At 35.5% G+C, this 24,597-nt stretch overlaps 1 protein-coding gene across 7 annotated transcripts in view; it reads left to right on the forward strand.

Annotated features, from left to right (window-relative positions):
* Positions 1 to 2,583: 2,583 nt before the first annotated feature.
* Positions 2,584 to 24,597, forward strand: part of gprs (speckle type BTB/POZ protein) — a 34,085-nt gene continuing 12,071 nt past the window's right edge. For 2 of the 7 annotated variants that reach the window (XM_073957794.1, XM_073957797.1), the window contains exons 1-4: positions 2,621 to 2,686; positions 3,830 to 3,934; positions 17,645 to 17,823; positions 17,915 to 18,073. In XM_073957794.1, coding sequence (XP_073813895.1) covers positions 17,653 to 17,823; positions 17,915 to 18,073 — 330 coding nt within the window. In that variant the 5' untranslated portion in view covers positions 2,621 to 2,686; positions 3,830 to 3,934; positions 17,645 to 17,652. Of the gene's footprint in view, positions 2,976 to 3,829; positions 3,935 to 17,644; positions 17,824 to 17,914; positions 18,074 to 18,261; positions 18,301 to 24,597 lie in introns of all 7 variants that reach the window. The other 5 variants (XM_073957796.1, XM_073957799.1, XM_073957800.1 and 2 more) reach the window with 4 other exon arrangements.

Raw genomic sequence — 24,597 nt, forward strand, 5'->3', positions numbered from 1 at the left:
GTATGAAAGTGTATATACCCTCGTTAGCATAAATGCTGAGGGTATAAATACATACTTCATATCTACAAATTTGTAAAAATGGTTGTATAAATAGAAGTTATCAAAATCAGCCTTTGTCTTCTACTCATTTACATTCAAAATATGCCTGATGAGCTGGCTTAAACCACCAGCGAAACGATCGTAGCATAGTGGTTGGATGTGTGGTACTTCGCTAGAATTCATTTTTCAATACAAAACTCCTTAGGTTAAGTTTGGTTTCGGTTGATATTTGGGTTAACGATCTCCCACAAGTCCCAAAAGAGAGCTCAGGTGGTTGGAGAACTTCTTTGAATTGTTTTGGAATCATTCCTTAACCACTTTCGATACATATCTTCGAACCATCGTGTTCCGTATTGGCAATATTCAAGATTTACCCGTCACCCATTTGGTCCACGCCTTATACCATCTGAATCGTTTAAATTAAACTTAGATTCATTCCTCAATTTTTTTGGACACTCCAGTTCAGATGTGTCTTGGCGAATTCCAGTCTGAATTTTTCATTTTTGTCGATATTAAAGGCTTTTTGCTGGTCATAAACCGTCATCTACGCTCTTCTGTGAATCGTTTTTTTCAGTGTAATAATACCTAAACATACATATAAGTGATATACTCAATTAGTTTAGGAATTATTAATTAGTCCCCGCTAGATTTGGTGCGATCCTAAGTTCTTTAATGAAATGTTTGAACATTTATATGGGAAGTTCTTGAAACTTATTACGCTTAGAAGAAATACTTATTAGGATTTGCGAAAATCTTGGTAAATCGGTTGGATACTCGATTCGTTAGCTATCGTGTTCACTACTCATTTTAGTTGGTGCCGGCAAAAATATTTTGGGTTTATCGTCCGATAAAACTTCGGAATTGCGTAGCTTGCCTTACCATGTTTGGGGATAAATATGACCCTCGGGGTATATGGAAATTTTTAAGATTCCGAACTGCATTCCATCTCCTTCTGGAGTAAGGCCGGAAACCAATTATCTGGTCCCGTTGCTTTAAAATGTTTGAAACTCTTGATGTCATCCTTTGCCGTCGTTTCATTCATTTTTAGTGGTTTGTCTGTAAAGTTGTTCCCTTCTTACCCATGCATGTACCGTAGAGCTCGGCTGGAAATGCTCATCCATCAAAAGCCCTAAAGGTTTTTTATTGTTTCCATCTTATTACCTTATCATCCAACATTATTTCGGTTTGAGTATGGTAATTTCTGATTTTTGCAATGAACGCAAACAAACAAAACGATTCCCGTAGCAATCATAAGTCATAAACATTTCAGTTTCTCTGAATCGTTTCGCTCTCAAAACAAAACAAAACCACAAACTTTTCAATGCAAAAATACGAAAACCTACGATTGCTGAAATGTACTTCGGCTATGCTTTGCCGAGTTGCTTCATTCACCACCGCAACAAAAAGAATTTTTGGCAAACATTTGCTGTGCTAAATGATAAATGGCACACTCAGACACACACATTCAATTGCTAACAACCCTGTAAGCTAACATCAACATACTTTGAACATACTACGATTGTGGTTTTAACCACCAACCGAATCATTCATTGAATCGTTCATGTGTTTTGAACTTTTTCGTTTTTTAGTTGATTGTAAACAAAACGAAACTAAACAGCGAGTTCGGTCAGCGTGGGTTATGCTTCGTTTTGTATTGTTCCTATGGAAAATACAAAACGAAACCATTGGAAATGTTTCATAAAGTATTTTTACGTACGCTGGATTTTTGACATTTATTTCCTTAAACTCCACTTGAGAGAATTTCGATTTTCTGAAATTTTATGTGGGAAGATCAGCTGTCATTTTAGTTGATCACCGTTAGATTTTTAAAGCTTCCGGGCCACAAGGACTACTTTCGATGAAAATTTCAAGCCGATCTGCGATCAGACTGTACATAAGAGAAAATCCTCAAAATGCTACTCGAAGAACTATCACAATTTTCAACGATACGGACAGATAGTATACTATACTATTAGTATACTGGTATACTAAGACAGATAGTATACGCCTTTAGAGAAGTACATTGGGTGGTGGGGTTTTTAACTATTATTTTAATGAAGTACATTTCTGATCGTGACAAGTGAGTTTACTCCCAGCAACCATAATGCTGAGAATATAATGAGATCTATCTTATTAAATTGGGATCCATTTGAATATATGGTCCAAACCGAGAAATGTGGAAAGGACCAAAATAAAATAATAAAAATAAAGTTGAGACAAGTTTGCAATAGGATGTGCCTCCCAAAGTATATATTTTATCTTTATTTAAATTGATTGAATAAATGATAAATAATATTGAATTGAAAATAAACAAAAGTATACAATTTTTAAACAAAGAAATAATATTTATTACAATATACAACATGTTATTTTTAATGAAAAGATTTCTCTTTATCTCTCCGAAAAACCACAACATTCCTTTGCAATGAAATCAATAGCTCCCTAGCGCATGCCCAATCTATAATAGCAGGACACTGTTTTTCCACTAAACGAAGGAGGGGGGAGTTGGGCACTGGAGGTTATAACCGAAATCCTTATAAACTTGTAGGTTAACTCCTTTTGGTGTAGAGACTCGTCGAGCAGATATAAATTTACTCTCGTCGTGAACAGTTCATTTCAAGACCAGTGCTAAGATAACTAAAAAATTGTAAAAGCTAACAAGCAACAACAACAGCAACAATAAAAAATACAACAACAACATAGAAAAAAATTACACATATACATATTTTTTAAAACAAATTAAAATTAAAATAGTAGTTGATTTATTATAATTTGCTGCTTTTTAATTAAAAGTTTTACTTTTTAACTAAAAAAAAAAAAAAAACAAACGAAAGAAAGAAAGAAAAACCTGTGAAAAGTTGAAAAAATAACTACGAAAAGAAAAAATATTTGACAAAGTTAAATTCTTTAACGCGCACATAGTAATAAACGAAAAAGTAAACTTTTTTCTAAAGAAATTTTCTTCTTTTTTCGAATAATTTTTTTTATTAGCAAAACATATTTTTCGTCACTAAAATTTTGCCATTTTCTTTGTTAGTTTTGTGTGAAAAATTTTCTTTATTTGATTTTTTCTGGTCTTGTCTTGCCTCCCCTACTCCCCGCCCCTTCTGTTTTGTGTTAACATTTGTATTGCTGACCCTGTAAGGATATTCTGCATCTCCCTTCGTTCATTTGTGTGTGTATATGCGTAAAAATTTTATTGTGTGTCTACTCCTGGACGAGAACGAAAAGCCACAAATAAAGGTGGTGCTAAATCAAACAACAACAAAAACTTTAAGTGCAAAGAAAGCGAAAGCGTCTGCCATTTGATAAGGACCACAACAAAAACAGCAACAACTGAAACATCGTAACAAATGTCAGTGACAGACAGACAGAAAACAATGATTGTTGCAATGAAGACCGTGATGTGTAACCTTAACCCAAACATCCAATAGTTTGACCCAGAAATTCCGGAAACCATTGATCACTTGTCGACGTCACATTTCTGTTTTTGTTCTTCTTCTTTTTCATTGTTTTTGTGTCACTCGAATTATTTCAACTCGTGTAGCCTGGTTTTGTTTTAAATTTTCGATTTTTTTAACGGTTTTTGAAACCTCATTGAACGTTTTTAAGCTCTCTTCTCATTTGGCTTATTTTAATTATTTTCAAAACTAATAACAACAACAACAACCAAATGCATGTTTAATTTTTGGTAACCTACATTTTTTCTTAATAACTTTTTAATTCAAATCCTCTCTCTTTGTAAAAAAAAAATAACAACTCCTCCTCATCCTGAACAAAAAAACTAAAGACAATAATGAAATAATATTTGGCGCCTAAACGGATATTTCAAAAAAATCTAATTTTTTTGGGAATCCGTTAAAACGCAACCAAAAAAATACCAACATTTTAGCTGGTGAGTATTGACTATGCAAGAAGCAAAGTTCTAAAAAAAAACAAGAACAAAAAACCTACAACAAACACAAAATTTAAATCACAAAAATTTTAGGCACCAAGAAATCATTTTTGAACACGAAATAACAAAAACGAAATGATTTCAGAAATCACAATCAGGTAAAGCTTAGGAATGGATAAAGTTGACAGCCTTGAATATGAAATAATTGTCGAAAGATTTAACAAGTAATTAAATTATACTTTCAATGAAACTGCCAGAGAAAATGCTCTATTAACAGGTAACAAGGAAAAATCCGTTAAGTTCGGCCGGGTCGAACTTTTTATACCCTCCACGGATACCCCAAATGCCTTAATTATCTAATCTAATATAAAAAATGTGTTCAGCCAGGTGAAAGGTACCACCAACGGGGCTATATAAATGTGTAGGTCTATTTTTACAATTTTTGTTAGAAAAGTTTTATAACTGCAGGGGACCTTAAAAGTCAAATTACGGATAGTTCCGTCAAACAATGTAGCTTAAACCCTCAAAATACCGAAAATCGGGAAGGTACCGTTATATTGGAGCTATACCAAAACATGTTACCATGTATACGGTTTTTAGTGAAGAAGTTTCGTGACCTCTGAGAACCTCAAATAACAAATTACATCTAGTTCGGTTAAAAATTCTAGCTAATATCCTCGAAACACCGAAAATCGCTAGGTACCGTTATATGGGGACTATACTGAAAAAAGAACCTATATTGACGATTTTCAGTGAATAAGTTTCATGATCACAGAGAACCTCAAATGTCAACTTACAGCTAGTTCGGTTAAGAATTGTAGCTAAAATTCTCAAAACACCCAAAACCGGTAGGTACCGTTATATGGGGCCGTACCAAAACATGGATATATGGCCATCATTTTTGGAATATAAGTTTGTTGAACCCTAAATGTCAAATTATAGCTAATTCGGTTTGAAATAGTGATTAAAAACAAAACATCTGAAATCGGGCGGGACCGTTATATGAGGGCTGCAAACAAAAGAAGGATCCTCCCAAAATGCCAGCGTCCTATCTCCATTTTTGATAATTTTATAAGGTCGCAAATGATTATTTCAGTGCGTTACAAACGTAAAAACAAACTTAATATTCCCCCACACTATGGTGGAGAATGTAAAAAGTAGCCGGAGAATGAAAGTAGTTGCCGAGAGAGATATACCCTCAGCCTATGTGAATTGAAACTTTCACCTACGGACAGATCAAATACCGGCTACAAAACCAAAATCCTTTTCCCCAAAAAATATGTACAAAGGAGGGTTTCTTGCCGACAAAAATGTGGATTAGGATTAATGCTCAAAAGTGTTGGCGAGGATGTACATGAAGGAATTAATCGACATTGTCCATTTTGGAAGTCGATCTTATTTTGGGAATCATTTCTTTTGGATATATATCACGCCCACTAGTCATTTCAGTTAGACGCCGTATGACTTAGAGCTTTTGAACCACTGTACCAGGAAGCATAGACTTGCCCACGAAAACCATAATATCGCTATAAAAAATACCACAACAGATATGGCGTGTATCATTTAAATGAAATCTTTTATTTTTGGCGGGGGGAACCTGAAGGAGTGGACCGACATGGCTCATCTTCAAACATAAATTAAGTTCGGGCAAAATATTACAAAGACCAAATCGTTTCATCCGTTCCATCCAGACTAATAATTTGCAGGTTCGAAGATGGACTATATCGGCCTACGGTACCGCCCGATTTCAGGTATTTCGAAGTTTTTCGCTATCGAATTTCTCTCCAAATAAGCTATAATTTGGCATTTGACCACTGGGGTCAAATCGGATCGGATATTGAAGCCATATCAAAAAAAAAAATCCGATCCTATTTTCAAAATTTTTTGCAGAAATCGATTTTAGAAGTTAGGACAGGAACGAAACTCTGAACACGTTTCCGATTGTGATGCCAAATTCGTTCCAAAATCGGAACAAAATTGTGTAAAGTTGCCCACGAATTCGCAAAGTTTTGTCGGAAAAAAACGAAAGGGACATTCGAGTTTCTTTCCGAATTCTAAACGAAATCGTTTAAAAATTAGAATGAAAAAATGGGAAATTTTGAGGGAATTTTCGATATTTTGCACAATTTTGGACAAAACCCTAAAAGAACATTCGAAAATGGGCATAAAATCGGAGGACTTTCGGATACTTTTTAAGAATTTCAAAAATAATTCTGGTGTTTGATCCGAAATTCGGAAAATTATTAGATGTTTGATCCGATATTCGGAAAGTTATCGGACGTTTGATCCGATATTCGGGAAAAAATCGGAATATTTTCGATAGTTGTATCCAAAAATCGGAACAAATTCGAAAAATTGTCGGATGTTTGATGCGAACTTCTCAATAATTATTTACTTTATTTGTCGAACTTTATAAATTGGATTTAATAGTATTCATTATAAAATACAGTTTTTCTTAATAAAGTTTCCATATGCCATCACGCTGTTGTTCTTTATTTGTATCTAAAATAGAATTAACAATATTAATTATTATAAACAACTCTTTTACAAAATGTGTATGCAAACTTCCCATTTTCATTGGTTTTAAAACACACAATAATTTGTTCCGCTACGTCTTACTCTCTTAACAGCATGCAAACAAAACAAAACACGCAACCGAAGTTCGAGAATTTTGCTCGCAAGAAAAAGAAACGAATCAAAATTTCTCTTCAAATTATGTGCAGATTACTAGGAAACTAATCGGAAAAAGTCGAATCAAAATTTCCCTTCAGAATATGTGCAGAGTACTCGGAAATTAATCGGAAAAAGTCGAATCAAAATTTCCCTTCAAAGAATGTGCAGAGCACTCGGAAAATAATCGGAAAAAAGGTTAGGAAATATCGGAAAGAAAGATAGAATAAGCAAACCTACCTATGACATACCTTGTAATAATTGTACCATGGGGAGACCAAAATTAAAAACCTATTATTACTAGGTAAGGTAGAGATATCATAGATGAGTAGGCTATCTCTGCCTTACCTGGTAATAATATGTCTTAAATGTTATCCTTATTTGAGTCCGACATCCTTACAGGTCATCAGGGTTTACAAGTTCATATGCACAAAATTGGATATGAAAATAATAGCGCATGCAGGATACTTTATCAGATCCTAGTTTTTAAGAGAACAACATCATACCTGATCTCAATAAAATAACGGTAAATGAAGTAAAACCAGTAAGGAAAGGATCACAGTCGGGCGGGGCCGACTATATGATACCCTACACCACTGTGAATATGTAAAATATATGGTAACATGGGGCGCCTTCGCCACGTTTTTGTTCAAAATGTTTTCATATCGACATCATTAAAGTTTTTCCAAATATTATTTTTGGTAAGAATATTAGCATGTCTTGACTATAAGTTTTGATATATAAATGATTATAATTTTGTTTTTAAAATATTATTTTTGAGAATTTACAAAATGTCTAAAAAGTGGCGAACCCTCCCCACCCATGGGGTAGCTTCGCCATCGACAAGGACGTATATCAACGGACTCTAAAACTGGCATTTACCATACTTCCTCCCCAAATATCAACATTATGCATAAAAGGAACATGTTTTCTATTCAATAATCAAAAATGATTCTAAGATTTACAAAAAGAAACATATTCTAGCCGTTAATTGAAGTAGGTACCTTGAATTTAGGCATAAAAATGAAATTTTTGCCAAATTATATAGGTTTAGCACAATATTTGATTTCAACTTCACATTATATCAATAGCATAAACAATTTAATTTAAACCTGACATATTTCTCACATAAACCCACAACACCCCTATCATGGCGTAGCCGCCCCACCCCCTACATAGTTCATAATATGAATATATTGACATTTATAATTACTTTTATCATGCAAATTATTTGGATTTATATTCTTCAGTAGTTGTCTATTAACGATATAAAATATAATTTTGATATCACAAAAGGCATACAAGATATCACAAAATATACCTACCATGAATATTTTTCGCGATACCCCAAAAACATGAAACCGCGTGCATCAGCAATCATATATTTGATAGAAATGCCAATTTTTGGGAGATGAAAGACCTTCCTTAAACTCACAATTTTCCCTTTAACGGCATTTCTGTAGCAGTTATAATTATCAAGAAAATAGGTGCTGGCGGAGGCGCCCCAGTGGCGAAGCCGCCCCATGTTACCATATATAGGAGATATATATCAATTTGAACAGATTTCTATAAAATATGGTACACTTATTACTAGACAAAATTACGTCACACATTCCAAATTTCATCAAAATTAGACAGATATAGGGTGTTTGGTGCAGCAAATAGGAGAAATCAGTCGAAAATATATATGGGAGCTATATCCAAATCTGAACCGATTTCGATGTAATTCGGCACATTTTCAGCTGAATCGGACAAAAATGCGACCTGTACGTTGCGAACAAAAATGCATGGACAGACGGACTGACGGACGGACATGCATAAATCGACTCAGAAAGTGATTATATGTATATCCCCGAAAGGAACAATGGGTCTATTTCGTTTCCTTTTGTATGCTACATACAAATGCACAAAGACATAATACCCCTTACCACAGTGTAGTGTAGGGTATAAAAATTGAGGGTTCAGAATTCCTAAATTAAAAACAATAAAAAGTCCCTTTCTCTCTTTTCAACCTAAACTAACAATTCACAAGAATTGCCAGCGCTGAAATTTTCAAACGATTCTCAAAATACCCTTAAACTGCACATAAACAAAAATGTTTAAGTTGTGAGGATTTATTGGAACTTGACGTAGGTTTGGTAGAAATATTACGATATGCAAAATTTTCACCGACTCGAATGCTCATCAGCTTTAGCTTTATCTCAAGTAGTAGAATAGTTCATTATAATCAGGACTACTACCGATAAAAAATTCCAAAATGACTTGGTGAGTATATCAATCCCGAAAGATAGATCCGCCGTTAGTCGAACTTTTGAGACATGACGCCCTGCATTTTTTTCTGGAGATCCCTGAGATTTTTGAGATGGCATGGGTTCAGTCAAAACAAATGAGTATTTTTGCATCAAGTAGTATTTCGACCTTCTCATTCGCTACCTTCATTTATTTAAGAATAACATAACAATTTAAGAAGAACAATAAAAAAGATGACATGTTTTACAAAATCGTGCACCGACATAGCCTATCTCCGACTTGATCAGCAAGGAAACATAAGACATATCTGTGAAACTGTTTTAGAGTTCTATTTTAATTTGTTTAGATGCTAGAGGGATCAAGCATGTATACTGTAGGGTCCATACTAAGAGTGTTAAAAGAAACTCGCGAAACAAATAACAAAACCTTCGGCGCACAGTGGTTCAGGAATCGATTTTCTTGGCCACAACCTCAATTTTTTGTCGTCACCGATTGTTAATTTCTTCTAGTAAACATATTGAAACGTAGGAAAGCAAAAAATTAGGTGAAAATATTGGAACGCGTGGGCGTGGCGTGCTACTAAAGACGAATTTATTTTTCGCAATTTTGGAAAATACGTTGTTTTTTGTAAATTTCTGGAGAAAGAAATAGCTATTTCTCGGAAATTATAACAGATATTGTGTTCATTGTTTTTTGTTAGGTAAGTAGGATTGTTATATTTAAGAACCGTTTCAATAAATTACCGTAGCGTTTACACGAAGTAATCTATTTTATTTTGTCTAAGGTACTAAATTTTAGTGGACTAGAACATTTAGGGAACAGCCCATATATATGTTAACACAATCACCCAACAACGAGATGATATTGGAATATAAAATGTAAAGACGCATTGTCAGCATTTCATTCCTTTATTTGTTTGGGTGTTGTCATCAAGTTGAAAAATAGAGCGAAGTGCCTTTTTGTGTTTTGGTGATGTTGGAGTATCGAGTTGCAGTTATCGTACGATGTCTGCAGCAAATGCTGAGGTAGCACCACGGTCATGCCGTCAATGGGAAATAGAAATAAGTTTAGCAATAAGTAATTTTCATTCTTAAGTTTAGTTCGGATTTGACTTTTATAAAAGATGCAACAGCGCAACGCTTTGCATAAAACAAACCAACTCGCCTTTATAATATTTATTAGTAACTAAGCAGATGCTGCTAGTTATAAACAATATAATCAACATTCTATCTATTTGAGAAACACTGCACGGTTTGTATGGTTGGTTAATCCAATCTTAAATCCAATACTTAAATCCATTGAAAAATGTCAAGAAACACGTTGAATCTCATGGAAGTTTTCGTAAAAAATCTTTAGACAGTTATTTCGTATGGTATGGTAAAACTTTATCCAGTATTCTCACTATTTTTTTTTCTTCAATATATTTATAACTTCCTTTTTTAATAAATAATATGTTTTTTTAACTTTTCCCTTATATATTGAGCAAATTCAATTAGCATGCGTAGTATTATTGTAATTGACAGCACTTTCCCCCAACCACTTCACAAAAAATTGTTTTAAAAATGATGTACAGATTTGTTTTAAATGTTTGTTAATCCCCCTAATGAAGACATTGCAAATTGTTATAGAATTACCCCGGTGTTTGTGTTATCCCACAAATAACAAGCGTACGAGGTCTGAACGTTAACTGTCTGGCCTAACAATGAAAACGCAAATATTATCCACCAAAAACTGTTTTATTGTTTTCTTAAATAGTCTCCAGCATGATTTATACACTTTTTCATGCGCTCAAGCCAATGGTTGAATCCCTTTTCCCACTCCGATTTAGACACCTCCAAAACATGGTTTTTGAACACTTTTACAGTATCTTCTAGCTACGAAAATCGTTGAACACGCATTTTTTTCTTAATTTGCTGGAATCAAATAAAGTCATTGGATCCCCAGTCAGGGCTGTATGGTGGATGACCCAACAAATCCACGTTTTGTCCGGTCAAACAAGCGCTGGTTTGAATCGATGTGTGAGAGCCCACATTGTCATGATGCAGAATGATTCGCCTTCTCTTGTTCGTTTTTCGAATTTCTCAGGAGACTTCTGGCAAACAAATTGTATTGTACCACTCAGAATTAACCGTCCTACATTTCTGAAGCCGTATAGCCGCTGCACGGTCAGTTTTGCCGAAGAAACCGGCGACCAGTTGCTTCGGAGTGCTTCTTACATGAACAAATTTCGTTGGATTTGGATTGCTTTCGACGACCTAAACTGTCGATTCCTGTTTTTTTCGGGCTCCGAAGCATAGGTTCAAGATTCGTCTGTGGCGATCTTAGAAACGTCGGCTAAAGCACAACGATCGTTTTTATTCACAATTTCTTTGCACCAATCCACAGGTGCCTCTGTTTGAGCGATTGTGCAATTTTTCTGGATCTAACGAGAATAATCAATTTTTGCGGCCAGGTGTCCATGCAATATCAAATGTTAGTTGGTGGAAGAAATGCCCAAGGATGCCTCTATCTCACGTATATAATATGGTATAATAACATGGCGATCTTGCGTTATCCGTTCACGCACAATATTTTTCTAGCACAACCGCCGATTTTGGGCTACCCTCACGACCTTGTTTTTTTGGCTAGTGTTGGCTACGATTTAATTCATTAAACGAGTTTTTTATAGTGCTAACGGATGCCATTTATTAGAGTTGTGCCAAAGGAACTATATGGAACTATCTAGTTCACTTCGCAGTTCCAATGGCCCACATTTTTTCTTTGAACAAACTGCGTATACTTAACAGCACACGTTATATTGCATGATGTTACTCATACGTTTTGGAACTAGTACAAGGAACTAGGAACTAGATTACCCAACTCTACCATTTATCAACATATAATGATTTAATTTGATCGATGCACTCTTGACGTGATTATCCACGTCGAAAGTTGTGAAAAATGAGCGGACGAAAATGTTCACAAATATGGAATTTTTTGCAAAGTGATTTTTTCAAGTCACTGTAAACAACCCAACACATGGTCGTATGACAAACTCCCCTGAGTACATATGTATAGTCTAAAAACTGTCCAAAAATTCAAATGGCGCCTGACAACACGCGGTGTAGCCTAGGCCAGATAGTTTTAGTGCAGCCCTCGTAAGACATTAATGTAATAAATCCCTCAACCCCTCTTATAAACCCCCTTATAAACCTCGGATATTTTTGAATATTCGATTGGAAAAAGTTTTGTACTTAGAATTTTATTGCACAAATTCAAGAAGTTTGAAGTAATAATAAAACAAAACAAAAAATAATCAGCTTTGGCTGTACAATAAAGTAAAGTGCAGTACACATTGTCAGTTTTGAATGTCGATTTTTCGCAATTATCGTTAACTGTCCAACAACCGCAAAATATTAATTTTTAATTAATTTCTCGTTGGAATCAAGCTTAATGACCAGTAATGCAAGTGATAAAGGAAAACCGAAGATTCGAACCCTCACAACCACTACTATGTACATGCATGTTTCGCCTTTGGCAGCGGCTCTTCAGACATATCGGCTGTGGAGCGGCTTCTCTGTCATCGCACTTTTCTTCTTTTAAATGCATTTTAATGTTTTTTACAATGGTATTTGCTCATTTAGTTGTGCTTCCATGACAAACGCTTAGCGCTGGTCCGGTATTTTGGCTCCAAATATGTACCTAGGGTACACACAACCCCATTGCCTCCCAAAATGTATGCTGAAACCGATAAAATCATAGGTTTGGCTTATACATATTGCTTTTAAAATAAAGGCGGGGGGAAGGTACCCCACCTCCGCCGAAATTCATAAAATATACATAAAATATACAACATTGAGCTTTTGCTGCAAATTTGAAATCGGTTCAGTAGAATTAGAGATATTACATATTAAAAATAACAGGCCTGGTCGTCTTAAGGCCCAAAAGAAGTACCTAGATTGTAGATTAATCCGTGAATTTTTAAACCGATACAAATATATCGTTTTTTTTTAATATCGCATAGCGGAGGTACCCCACCCCCTCTGGAATTCAATAAAAAATGTTGCCTACTTTCGGTGGCCATCCATGTACATTTTCTGATGTTCTTTCCATAAAAACCTAAGTTGGGTTATGACGGCATTTGATTTTTATTCAAAAAGATATGGCGTTTCTTTAAATATGGCAAATTCAAGAAAATATGCATCCTATTTTCACCATCCCTGTGCATTCCCTGAAAATTTCAGGAAAATCGGTTCAGTAGTTTTATGGATGCAACATATTTTAAAAAGTGGGCGTGGTCAAGCCTTTGGGTCCTAGAAAAGTAGGTAAGGTTGGAGACACAAGCACAATTGTCTCGCAAATTAATTTAATTAATTATTATTAATATAGCATAGGGTATAGGGGAAGTACCCCGTCACTACTAAATTTGTAGCCTATTTAAACCCAGTACATTCCCTGACAATTTCCGGAAAATCGGTTCAGTAGTTTTTGTAGAAAAGATTAAAGTAGAAAATTGAAAAAAAATGGGCGTAAAAGTGGGCGTTGTCAAATTTTCTTTGCATAAAACCCTAATTTCGTTATGACGAACATTTCAAAAAAAAAAAAGAATTATGTGTCCAGCCTTTCTCAACTGATGCAATTACCAACGAACGACATCTGATTTTTATTTATAAAGGTTTGTAATCAGCGTCACTAGGATTACCTTTGGTAAAAGTATCAAAGCGATCCCCTAACCGCGCTCAAACTGCACTTAAGTGAAAGTTTCTAAACTTTTATGGAGGAGATACTTGAAGGTGTTGTCCGATATAGACCTTCTTGGAACCAAGGCTAACAAATTTACAAAAACAACATTGTTGTTATTGAAAATTAAATGTCATAGATAATATTTAGTAGGGTTGTTCTAAAAATTTTCTCAGGAAAAACAAAAATACATTTTGAAAATCCTCTAAAATAGAAAAAAATTTAATGTAAATATAAAGCATTCAGAACTGTCGTAGGTCATTTTTATTACACGTTTAGGATGAAAAGAAGTATTTTATGGTAGCAAATTTCGAAGTTTCAAATTTCAAAAAAAAAGTAAAAATACAGCCGATTGTCACTTCTACCTTCTATAAATGTGCCTTGCTTGGAATTTGATGTATGAATTTGATTTTTCGTTGAGTAACGAACCCAAAGGTATTGTCCGATATAGACCATCTTGGAACTTGGAAGAAACTTTACCATATGCAAAGTTCCGATAAATCGGATACGCATTTCGTCAGTTATCGTGTTCATCAGTCCTTTAAGCTGGTATCGAAGAGTTTTTTAGCTTTTGATGCATTATCTCAGGATGTATGGACATGTCCACGAAAAAATAGAGGCCGGGGAAGCAACATATTGTTACAACATACAAAATTCTAAATGATTCGAGACATTTCCTTAAACTGTACTTTTGAGTCCAAATTTAGATATTGTGCGTGAGAGATAACTGAAAGAGTGAACAGATGTAGTCCATATTTCATTCTAATCTATGCCTGGACGAAATAGTATGATGTGCAAAGTTTAAAAAATGTCAGTCACTCCTTTCGATTTTAGTTGGTCACACTAGGTTTTTTAGAGGAAAACTCAGGAGGTATGGGCTTGAGCAGGAAAAACATTATGTCGTTGCAATTAGAATCATGAGGACTACTTTCGATAAAAGAGTCAAAATGATCCTCTAACAGCTCTTAAACTGCACTTAAGCTAAACTGTTAAACTTTTGCGAAGGTGGTACCCGAAGTTGTTGTCTGATATAGTCGATCTTAAATCTTAATTTAAGTTTGAGAGAAATATTACGATGTGCAAAAGTTGGACCAATGTAAGTCACTACGTTCGAAAGCAGGTCTATTTGCACATTTTAGTTGGTGAGCGTAGGATCTTTTTAGAGCCTTTGGGCCATAAGTAGTGCGTTCGTTGCACCGACGCTCGAACTTATATGAAATAACTTTAATAACTTCTGTCAGGTGAAGTATCCGAAGGTGTTGTCCGATATATAGATCGAATGTAAGCTATTTGAAGTTGATCGGAAACTCGAGAATTCGATGTTGGTGTTGTAAATGATCAGAAATTCAATGATTCACTGTCCGGATGTAGACGATTTGAAGATGATTGAGAATTTGATGTTTCGATGCTTGAATGTGGAAGATTTGAAGATGATCGGGAACCAAATATGTTTTTCGGATTTGAAGATGGCCGAGAACTCCGTGGCTCGATGTTTGTATGCAGGCGATTTTGTAGATGATCGAGAACTTAAAGATTCGTTGTTTGAGTTGTATATGATTAGGAGGGAACTCAAAGGTTCGTTGGTCGGGAGATGATCGGGAACATCTCGGTGATTCCTTGTTCTGTTTTACAGCGATCAAGGATTCCACGATTCGATATCTGGTTATAGGCGATTACAAGGTAATCGGAACCCGATGACTCCTTGTTCGAGTTCTAGATGACCAGGGACTCGATGGTTCGTTGTTCGGTTTTGCACTGATCGAGGATTCAACGATTCCATGTCCGGTTATAGACGATTTGAAGGGAATCGAAAACTCGATGATTCATTGTTCGTGTTTGTGGATGTTCGGGAACTCAATGGTTCGGTGTTTGCATGTATTCGATTTGTATGATTAGTTGTTCGCAATTATAGATGATCAGGAACTCGATGATTCTATATTCGTTTCGCAGTTGTTTGAGACCAGTGTTGATGTTGCGGTTGTTCAGGAACTCCGTGATTAGGGGTTTATGTTACAGTTATCCGGGCACCCAATGTTCGTGTTATGGCCTTTAAAACATACAACACAAATTGACTAGTACAACAACACTTGAAGACGGAGCAGTACAACATCTGAAGTTGAATTGGAAGAACACACTGAGGTGGAGCGAAAATGTTTTACCCAACTAAATGTGTAGCTTACAAACAATTCTCATCACTCGTTACAATTCCGTGTCAGTTATGGGACCAAGAATATTCTTCTTACTCAGACACAGTCTTCGAAGCCTCTGTGGGTAGCTTACTGCAATAGCAAGCCTCTTGTCATTATGAAGAGTGACAAAAAGTGAAAGAGAATTATTAATTATGACAAACGGCGAATGAGAAATATTTCCTTATAAACTGCTAACATCCCAGCAAACCAAATGTCGGATGTCCGACACATCTGAACAATTTCGGAAGCAAAATCGTTCAGATTTCGTTTCGATTTCTATGCGATTTTTCGTAGGCGAAATTGTTTAGACTTCGTTCCGATTTCGGAGAGAATTTCGGAAGTAAATTTCCTTTCGAATATACCAATGTTTTTCTTCCGATTACGGTACGAATTCGGATCGATATGTCGGAAACAAATTTCCCTTCGCACAACAACCAGCTTTTGTATATATCTAACAGCAAGGGGTTGGTTTCATTTTAGTTTGTTGTCGAAAAACAAAATGGTTGGTTGTAAAATTCGCATATACAATTTTTAAATATGTTAAATATAAATGCAACATGTAATAAATCCAGCTAGTGCTGATAGACTCTACGTATTCGTGAACAAAGTTTACATTGTTCTACTGTAACTACAAAATGATAACAACAGTGAAAATCATTAGAATCGTTTGAAATTACAATCTTCCAATAAAACCACAACAAAAATCAATAAAAAAGAGGCGTCAGAGAATTTTTTCCTTCGATATTAATACGACATTATTTCAAAATCGTTCAGTAATATTTACGAAGATTCGGAAGGTGCGTCCGATTTTCATAAGACATTATTCCGAAATCGTTCAGAAAACTGTAGGAAAATTCGGAAGAAAAAATTCGGGTTCCGAATATCCCAAGGATTTTCTTTCGATTTCGTTCCGAATTCTGACCGAAATCGATCCGATTTCGCTCCGAGATTTCGTTTCGAAACTATGTCAACCACTTCATACAACTTTCGTTAAGATGTCGTTACGATTTCGGATCCGACATCGGACGTAGCGTCCAAATTTTGTTCCGATTTCGTTACGATGTCGGTACAATTGGTTTGCTGGGATTATTGATAAATTTACAACAAAGTCAACTAAATCTATATTAATACTGGATTGCATTAGAGTGGGCTATGTTAGGGAGTTGATGTGTGGTTGCGTGGAAGGTTTATGTACGGGGAAATTTTGTCACGTTGCAGATGGCCACAAGGATAAGCTGCTGCAAATAAATTTCAAAAATCTTTCCAAACAATTTTTTTATTATGTTACCTTTAAATTTAATTATAATAAGTTTGACATGTAAAAGGCGTTGCCGTCAAAACAAAACTCAAAGGTCATTTTCGGCCAAAGGTCAACCACTTAAATATTATACTGAGCTATGCAAAGAACATCTGAGTAACGGCCATGAGCAATGATGTTAAATTACAATCAAAGTTTGTGAAGCATCATTGCATTGGTTGTAAGTTAATGGTCCTTCAAAATGTCACCGCCACCAATACATACTGCAGCAGCAGATGATGCTATGACCTTCAATTCCCAGTCAATGTGATTGCAATGAGAGGGTAATTTTGAGGGGTGGGTTAAGCAAACTCAAACCTCCTTTATGAATGTAAATGATTTTTCATTGATGGCAGACAACATGTTAGTCGTGTGCTAGTTATAAACAAGTCACCTCCTTTTTGGGATTATTTTTTACAACCTCTTTTTTGTAAATAATTCCTGCATATTTTTATTAATAACTTTTTATGGAATTTTACTAACCTTTTAATTCAAATTTTTTAACATTCTTTACAACAAACTTAAATATTTTTTGAACGTTTTACCGTAACTCTTGAACTAATCACAATTATTAACCCCCTGCAGAAACCCCAATGCCTGAAGCATTAACATTGCCCGGTATGGCTGATCAAGAGCCAGATTTGTCAACATTTGAAAATAAAACTGGCCTGGCGGAGGATATGAAATTTTTAGCCTCCATGCCAGAGCTATGTGATGTAACATTTTTAGTTGGAGATACCAGGGAGCCGGTATGTGCTGTAAAGGTAATGCTTCACAAAAAATAATAAAAAATATATGTATATTTATATATATATATTTTTTTATATAATTCAAATAAATTCTGAATATTTCTAGGCTGTCCTGGCATCCCGCTCCAGGGTATTTGCCAAAATGCTCTACTCTGCACCCTCGCCGCAAAGGAAACGTGAAACATCCACCAAGGAGAATAAGTTGAGGCTGTTTTTGAAACGTTCCTCGGAGCCGTTACTGAATTTACAAAATGCTGCCCAGCAGGTAAGCAAATAAACGAATAACCAAAAATATTTTCCACATATTTTCTGTTAATTGTTATGGAGCTTTTTTCGTAACTTTTTTTATTATTTCAATATTTCAATTTTTATGTAAATTTCCATTTAACTCATCATCCCCCAAAATTCCCACTCAAACTCATGTTTTATATATTTTTTTATTTTCTGTTATAGAGAAGTGGTTTCACCCAACAATTATCTCCAATACCTGAGGTAAAGTGCATTTTCAAGTTGCATTGTGGCACTTGAAAATATTTTCGCCTGATGTTAGACATGAAAATATGTGTTTTTTCCAAAATTTCTACTCCAAAACTCTGCAAATAATTTGCTTGAATTGGCTTTAAATATAAAAATAAACATTGTAGAATTTTACCTCATATACCTCGTAATTCGTATATTCGGTGTCTATCATATCATTCAAACTTATATCCGTTGGGATATCTTATAGCATGGCACAGTTTTTTTGGCAAAGCCAGTAACCATTTAAACGGAAGCACTTTCCAATTACAAACTATTCTTGTACCTTAATATTTTTATACATATCTAAACAGTTTGCATGTTTTATCCTTCTATATTTAGCACTTGGTTTTAATCACATTTATAATATAATCTATATAATCTAATACGGCACCCAAATTTATGCAACGGATTTTTTTTATTTTTGGGCGCCTAACAATATACACCAAAATTAATTAGTTATTATTATACATATAATGTACATCGAATCAGCTGTTTCATTCCTCTTTTATATCTCAATTCTTTGTTATTTACTATTTATATGTCCTCTGTATACTTCTTTTCTGGCTACATCTCGATTTCTTAATCCTTTCCAAATTTTCCTGGTTTAAATAATTTATGTTCCTGAAAATATTATTTTGGTTTTATACTCTCAGTCCTTAGGCTAACAAGGGTATACACACTTTGATACGATCAACCATGTGGCTCATCGAAATAATGATTTGCGACCCTAAAGGCCGCGGCACATACGGTCCGTTGTGTAACACGTTGTGCATTGAAAACAACCATATGAAAACTGTGTAAGTGATGCCAAGTTTGTTCTGGAAGTTTTCATGTGGTTGTTGTAACACGACGCTCAACGCGCCGTATGTGCAGAGGCCTTAAGTATATTTGCACGAAATTACTTTCAGATGTCCGTATGTCGGCCTGCTTGGTGTGTACGTAACTCTCGCAAGGATCAACCAATTGGCCAAACTTTGCCACTCGTAATATTTTGTCCTAACTTAGATCAATTTCAAAGTACACTCCTTTGGGTATATCTTCCACAATAGTTTAAAATTTTCCCTTAAAATGGTGTGAATGATAATAAGATAAAGTTTCTTCCAAACGTGCATCAAATTCCAAGAAAGTCTACATCGGTCCAGGGTACCTCCCCCCAAAAGTTAAAGAACTTCAATTTAGAATTTGATTCTAGTTCCAGGATCGTTTTGTTTACAACGATATGATGATTTTCAAGTCCATGCAAGTCCATGCTTTCTAATAAAAAGCTCTAAAAAATCCTACGGTCACCAACAAAATGGTTGATCCGATAACTATAGAATGCAGTGACTCCCAAAATTAGAACCACTTACAGGATAGTCAATCTCGGCCCATTCCCTCATGAACCTTCTCCGCGTTAATTTCACGCCACTTCTCGGATCGTGTTGAAACTTTAACATCGGGTAGTGATCATTGACTTCAACATCATGCATAACCTGTTTTTGCAAGGGGAAGATAATACTTCCTCAGATATGGATCCCGAAGTGTACCACCATGGTTTTTAGTAGTTTAGTTTGTGACAATGCTGTCAAAGAGAAAGTTAATAAAGGCCTCGGTACATAAACTGCAACACATTCTGGCCGAGCCAACTTCGAACCAGGTTACTCTTTGCCTTTTAGTTTTTTACCAACATATTGTTGTTGCTGGGAGGTCACATATGTACATTAGGGTTATAAAAAAAATTCTACACCAGTACGATATAGGAAAAATTGTGCTGATAACGAAAACGCGGTTTTTAAGTCGATTCGGTGACAAAAAGTTTCCGCACCGACTGCGATTACTAAAGCCCTTTTGATGTTTTTTCTATTCAGCACTCCATTAGGAATTTTTCTTCTCATGAGATACCGCAAAAGTTCACAAATTATTTTATAACAAATTTTTGGAAATGTTTTTTCTGTTTTTGGACGAAATGTGGGGATGTACAAACTGACTTATGTACTTGTAGGGACTTCTAACAACTGCTAATAAAATGTAACGAACGGATTGCCTTTTTCACGACTTTTTTTGGACTGCATCCGGATGCTGTTAAAATGTGAAATATGGATGTCAATCATTGGATCGCATCCGAATGCGGTTTAAATGTAAGGAATTGGAGTGAATTTTTCACGACTCTAATTGAACTGCATCCGGATGCAGTTAAAATGTGAAAAATGGATGTCATTCGTTGCATCGCATCTGAATTAGGGATACGCAACGGAATGCAATAATCGGGTTTTCGATTATACGGTTTTCGTGAAAAACTTAAAACTCGATTTTCGGTTAGTCGATTATTTGAGAGTGTACTAAAAGTCGACTTTCGATTATTCCTTAACCGCCGGAAACCGATTATAATCGAACATTTTCGTTGATGCGATCCGTTATGTATATATGTATAAAAAAGTACCACCCATTACGCAGTTTTAGCACACCCAATAGTCAACTACGACTAGTAGTCGTCCACGATTAGTAGTCGACTACGACTAATGGTCGACTACGAATAATAGTTGACTCCGTCTTTCAAAAGTCGATTAAGAATAAACGATTATCCGGTTTTCGCACAGTCAATAGTCGAATACGACTTTTAGAAATTTTGCAGCTAATAATCGATTAACCGAAATCGATTTTACGTATCCCTAATCTGAATGCTCATAAAATGTGGGGAATGGAGTGCCTTTTTCACGACTTCATTGGAACTGCATCAAAACATGCCGTGAAAGAACTAGTCTACATTGCACTACTCCCAATTAATTTCCAAGCTATAACGAAATCTCCGTAAAGCCCTCAGGGTTTGATTAACACATTTGCAAATAGCGAACACATGACACAAAACGGAATGTTTGTAAGCGTGTCGATTGATTGATTCAATAAAAAATTTAGTCGTAAATCAAACCTAAATATGTTGAAAGCAATCGAGCAAAAGTAAAAAACTGTATATTTTATTAAAATAAAAAAATTTAGGATGTTATGAGTATTTTTTTGCATATAATTTTTACTAAATTCGACTCTTTCAAGGCGCGATATCTCTAGAACAGTTAGTCAAAAAAAAAACTGCAAATATAATGAAATGTATGCTGAAGAGCAGCATCAACTATTTTTGAAAAATCATTGAAAAATCATTTGAAATACAATCTAATTTTATTTCGAAATAAATCTGACATTTACTATAAGAACTGGCAAAATCTTTAATTTCCGAAAACGGACATAACGCCCAGACATAGCGCCCAGACATAGCGCCCAGACATAACGCTCAGACATAACGCCCAATTTCATTTTGGGCGTTATGTCCGTTGAGCGTAAAGTCACGTAGCCGCCATTTGGGGTTCCTGCCGTATATTAACAGAGCCGCAGGTTCTATATAAGAGAAGAAGAAAAGAGATTAAATCTCATGAGATATTTTATCCAGAAGACTAGGGTACCGATAGAGAAGGTGCTCGATCGTTTCGTTTTCTTTTTTTCTCGTCTTCACACAGCTTACAGAACTCAATAGGGTTGTCCTCGCACTTGCTAGTCATGGATCTTATGCGGCAGTGACCAGTCATGACCTCTACAGCAATTTTGATCTCTGAGTTGCTAAGTGAGAGTAGGGGAGCTGTTCTATAACGATAACATGCATCTAGGTTTGTCATACCAAATCCTTCTTGTTTTCTGACAGAATACCAGACTACCAACAAACTCCGCCAAATCTCTCTTCGTACTTTCCTCGGTGTTCCTTTTCTGATGGTCGATCGCCATGCTACTTAGCTTTTGTAGAGAGATTCTACTACGCAGCATCCAAAACTGGTGTGACGAATTCGGCAATATTTCTCTTCCCTGCAAATAGTTTCAAATAGATGGATTAACAGCAAGACCATTATGGTGTGAGTTTTTAGTATATCGTTTGGAATCTTACTCTTAAGGTAAGAATGTGGTTAGACTTATGGGTCGATAAGATTTTGGTACTGCGTAACTCTCCTCCTCAGGTTTTGTAATGAAAACTACCATTTCCTCCTGCCACGCTATAGGAGTGAAAGCAATATTAAGAAAGCATTTAAAATTCCAGCTCGGGCGAAGTATGGTCCACAGGTAAAACAGATTATGGCTTGCACGTTGATTAACTCGTGATGGCGTCTTTAACCATCGAGTCATAAATTGTTGATGCTTCTTCTAATGCGTTTTTTCTCTAACTTTGGTAAATCCTCTCAAACTCTAGTTTCTCTGAAGAAATCCGATCTAAAATTTGTAGTAGGAATATTCAGGGTCGACTGCAATATTAGAACTATGTCTATCCTTCAAATGGAAAAGAAACAAAATTGCTGACTACTGCAGGCTATGGGAAAATGAAGATGAAACAGAGATAATCGAACACTTACTATGTCGCCGTTAATGTTCACAACCAAGAGACTGCAGATCATGGGTTAATGTACCAGAACTTCTTATACCCTCCACCATAACATATTCTGATAATAAATATGGAATATTAATTTCTTTCCTGTCCACAATTTTAGGTGAAGACATTTTTAGTTGAAGACATTTTTAAATGCATCTAAAAATGTCTTCAATCGGGCGGCACCTTTATATGCAGCTATATCAAAGTATGGACCTGTGTTGAAAATTTTTGGTGTAAAAGTTTTGTGACCACTGAGGTCCTCAAATGTCGAATCACAGAGAGTTCTGTTAACAAATGTAGCTGTACCCTAAAATCGGGTAGTAAAAAATGCATCAAAAAATGTCTTGAATCGGGCGGCAAATTTATATGGAGCTACATCAAATCATGGACCATAATAATTTTAGGGGAAGAAGTTCTGTGACCGTTGGGAAACTCAAACGTCAAATTACAGATAGCTCGGTGAAAACATATAGTTGAAATTTTTATATAGAGCTATACAAAAGCATGGATCTATGTTGACAATTGTTGGCGATATGTCAAACTACAAGTAGTTGGGTTAAAAAATGTGGATGGAAACCCCAAAACACCTAATATCTGGAGGTACCTTTATACGGGGGCTTACACCAAAAACATAGACCTGTATTGACAATTTACAGTGTGCCAAAACATTTTCAAAATGCCCTTTAGAGAATCCCTTTTATGAGGGCTATAACAAAACAGGGACCTATAGTGACCATTTTTGGTAGGGACGTCTTGTTATCACTGGGAACTCAAATATCACATTATAGATAGCTCGGTCAAAAAAAATAGCTAAAATCATCAAAATACCGAAAATCGGGAGGTATGGGGGCTAACCAAAATCTGGACTTATGTTGATAATTTTTGGTGGAGATGTTTTTTGACCACTGGGAATATAAAATGTTAAATTACAGGAAATTCCTTTAAAAAATTTAGCTAAAATATTCTAGATACCGAAAATCGTTAGGTACCGTTATATGGGCGATATACATATGTACGTGAACTTGAAACTATGTTGTTGTTGTTGTTGTAACAGTGTTTTTGTTATGTTTATTTGTTCGTTCCTCTGTTCAATCTGGCTCTGGGTCTATCTCCAGTTCAAGAAAAGTGGCTGCTTCGATGGGATGTAGCCATAGATCCACTGGAGTTAGATGGGTAGGTTTGGCGGGGCAGTTAAAAAGGTGTTGTGTGTCGTGCGGGCCCATGCCGCATACTGGGCAGATGTCTTGCACGGTGCGATCGATTTCCGCCCAATAAGAATTTAGGCGACTGCAATATCCCGAGCGTACATGTACATAGTTTCAACATGTACATGTTGAAACTATGTTGACAATGTTTGGTGGAGATGTTTTGTGGTCATTGGGAATATCAATTGTAAAATTACACGTGATTCGCTCAAAAAATTTAGCTAAAATCGTCAAAATACCGGGACGTACTGTTATATCGGGATATACCAAAATTTGATCCTATATTAACAGTTTTTGGTGGAGATGTTTTGTGGCCATTGGGATCATCAAATGTTAAATTACAGTTAATTGCTTTAAAAATTTAGCTAAAATATTGAAAATACCGCAAATCGGGAGGTGCCGTTATATGGGCGCTATACTAAAATTTATACCTACGTTGAAAAATGTTGGTGGAGATGTTTTGCTACCACTAGGAATATAAAATGTTAAATAACAGGTAATTCAGTCAAAAATGCAGCCAAAATACCGAAAATCGGGACGTATTGTTATATCGGGGCTATACCAAAATTTGGACCTATGCCCATATCTTTTGAAATATATGTTTGTTGATCACTAGGAGCGCTGTCGATCACTAGGAGCGCTAATTCGGTTTGAAAATGTGACTAAAAACGGTACAATACGTGA

The sequence above is a fragment of the Musca autumnalis genome, unplaced genomic scaffold, assembly GCF_047663935.1.
Source record: "Musca autumnalis isolate F117 unplaced genomic scaffold, ASM4766393v1 scaffold_5, whole genome shotgun sequence".
NCBI lineage: Eukaryota > Metazoa > Arthropoda > Insecta > Diptera > Muscidae > Musca > Musca autumnalis.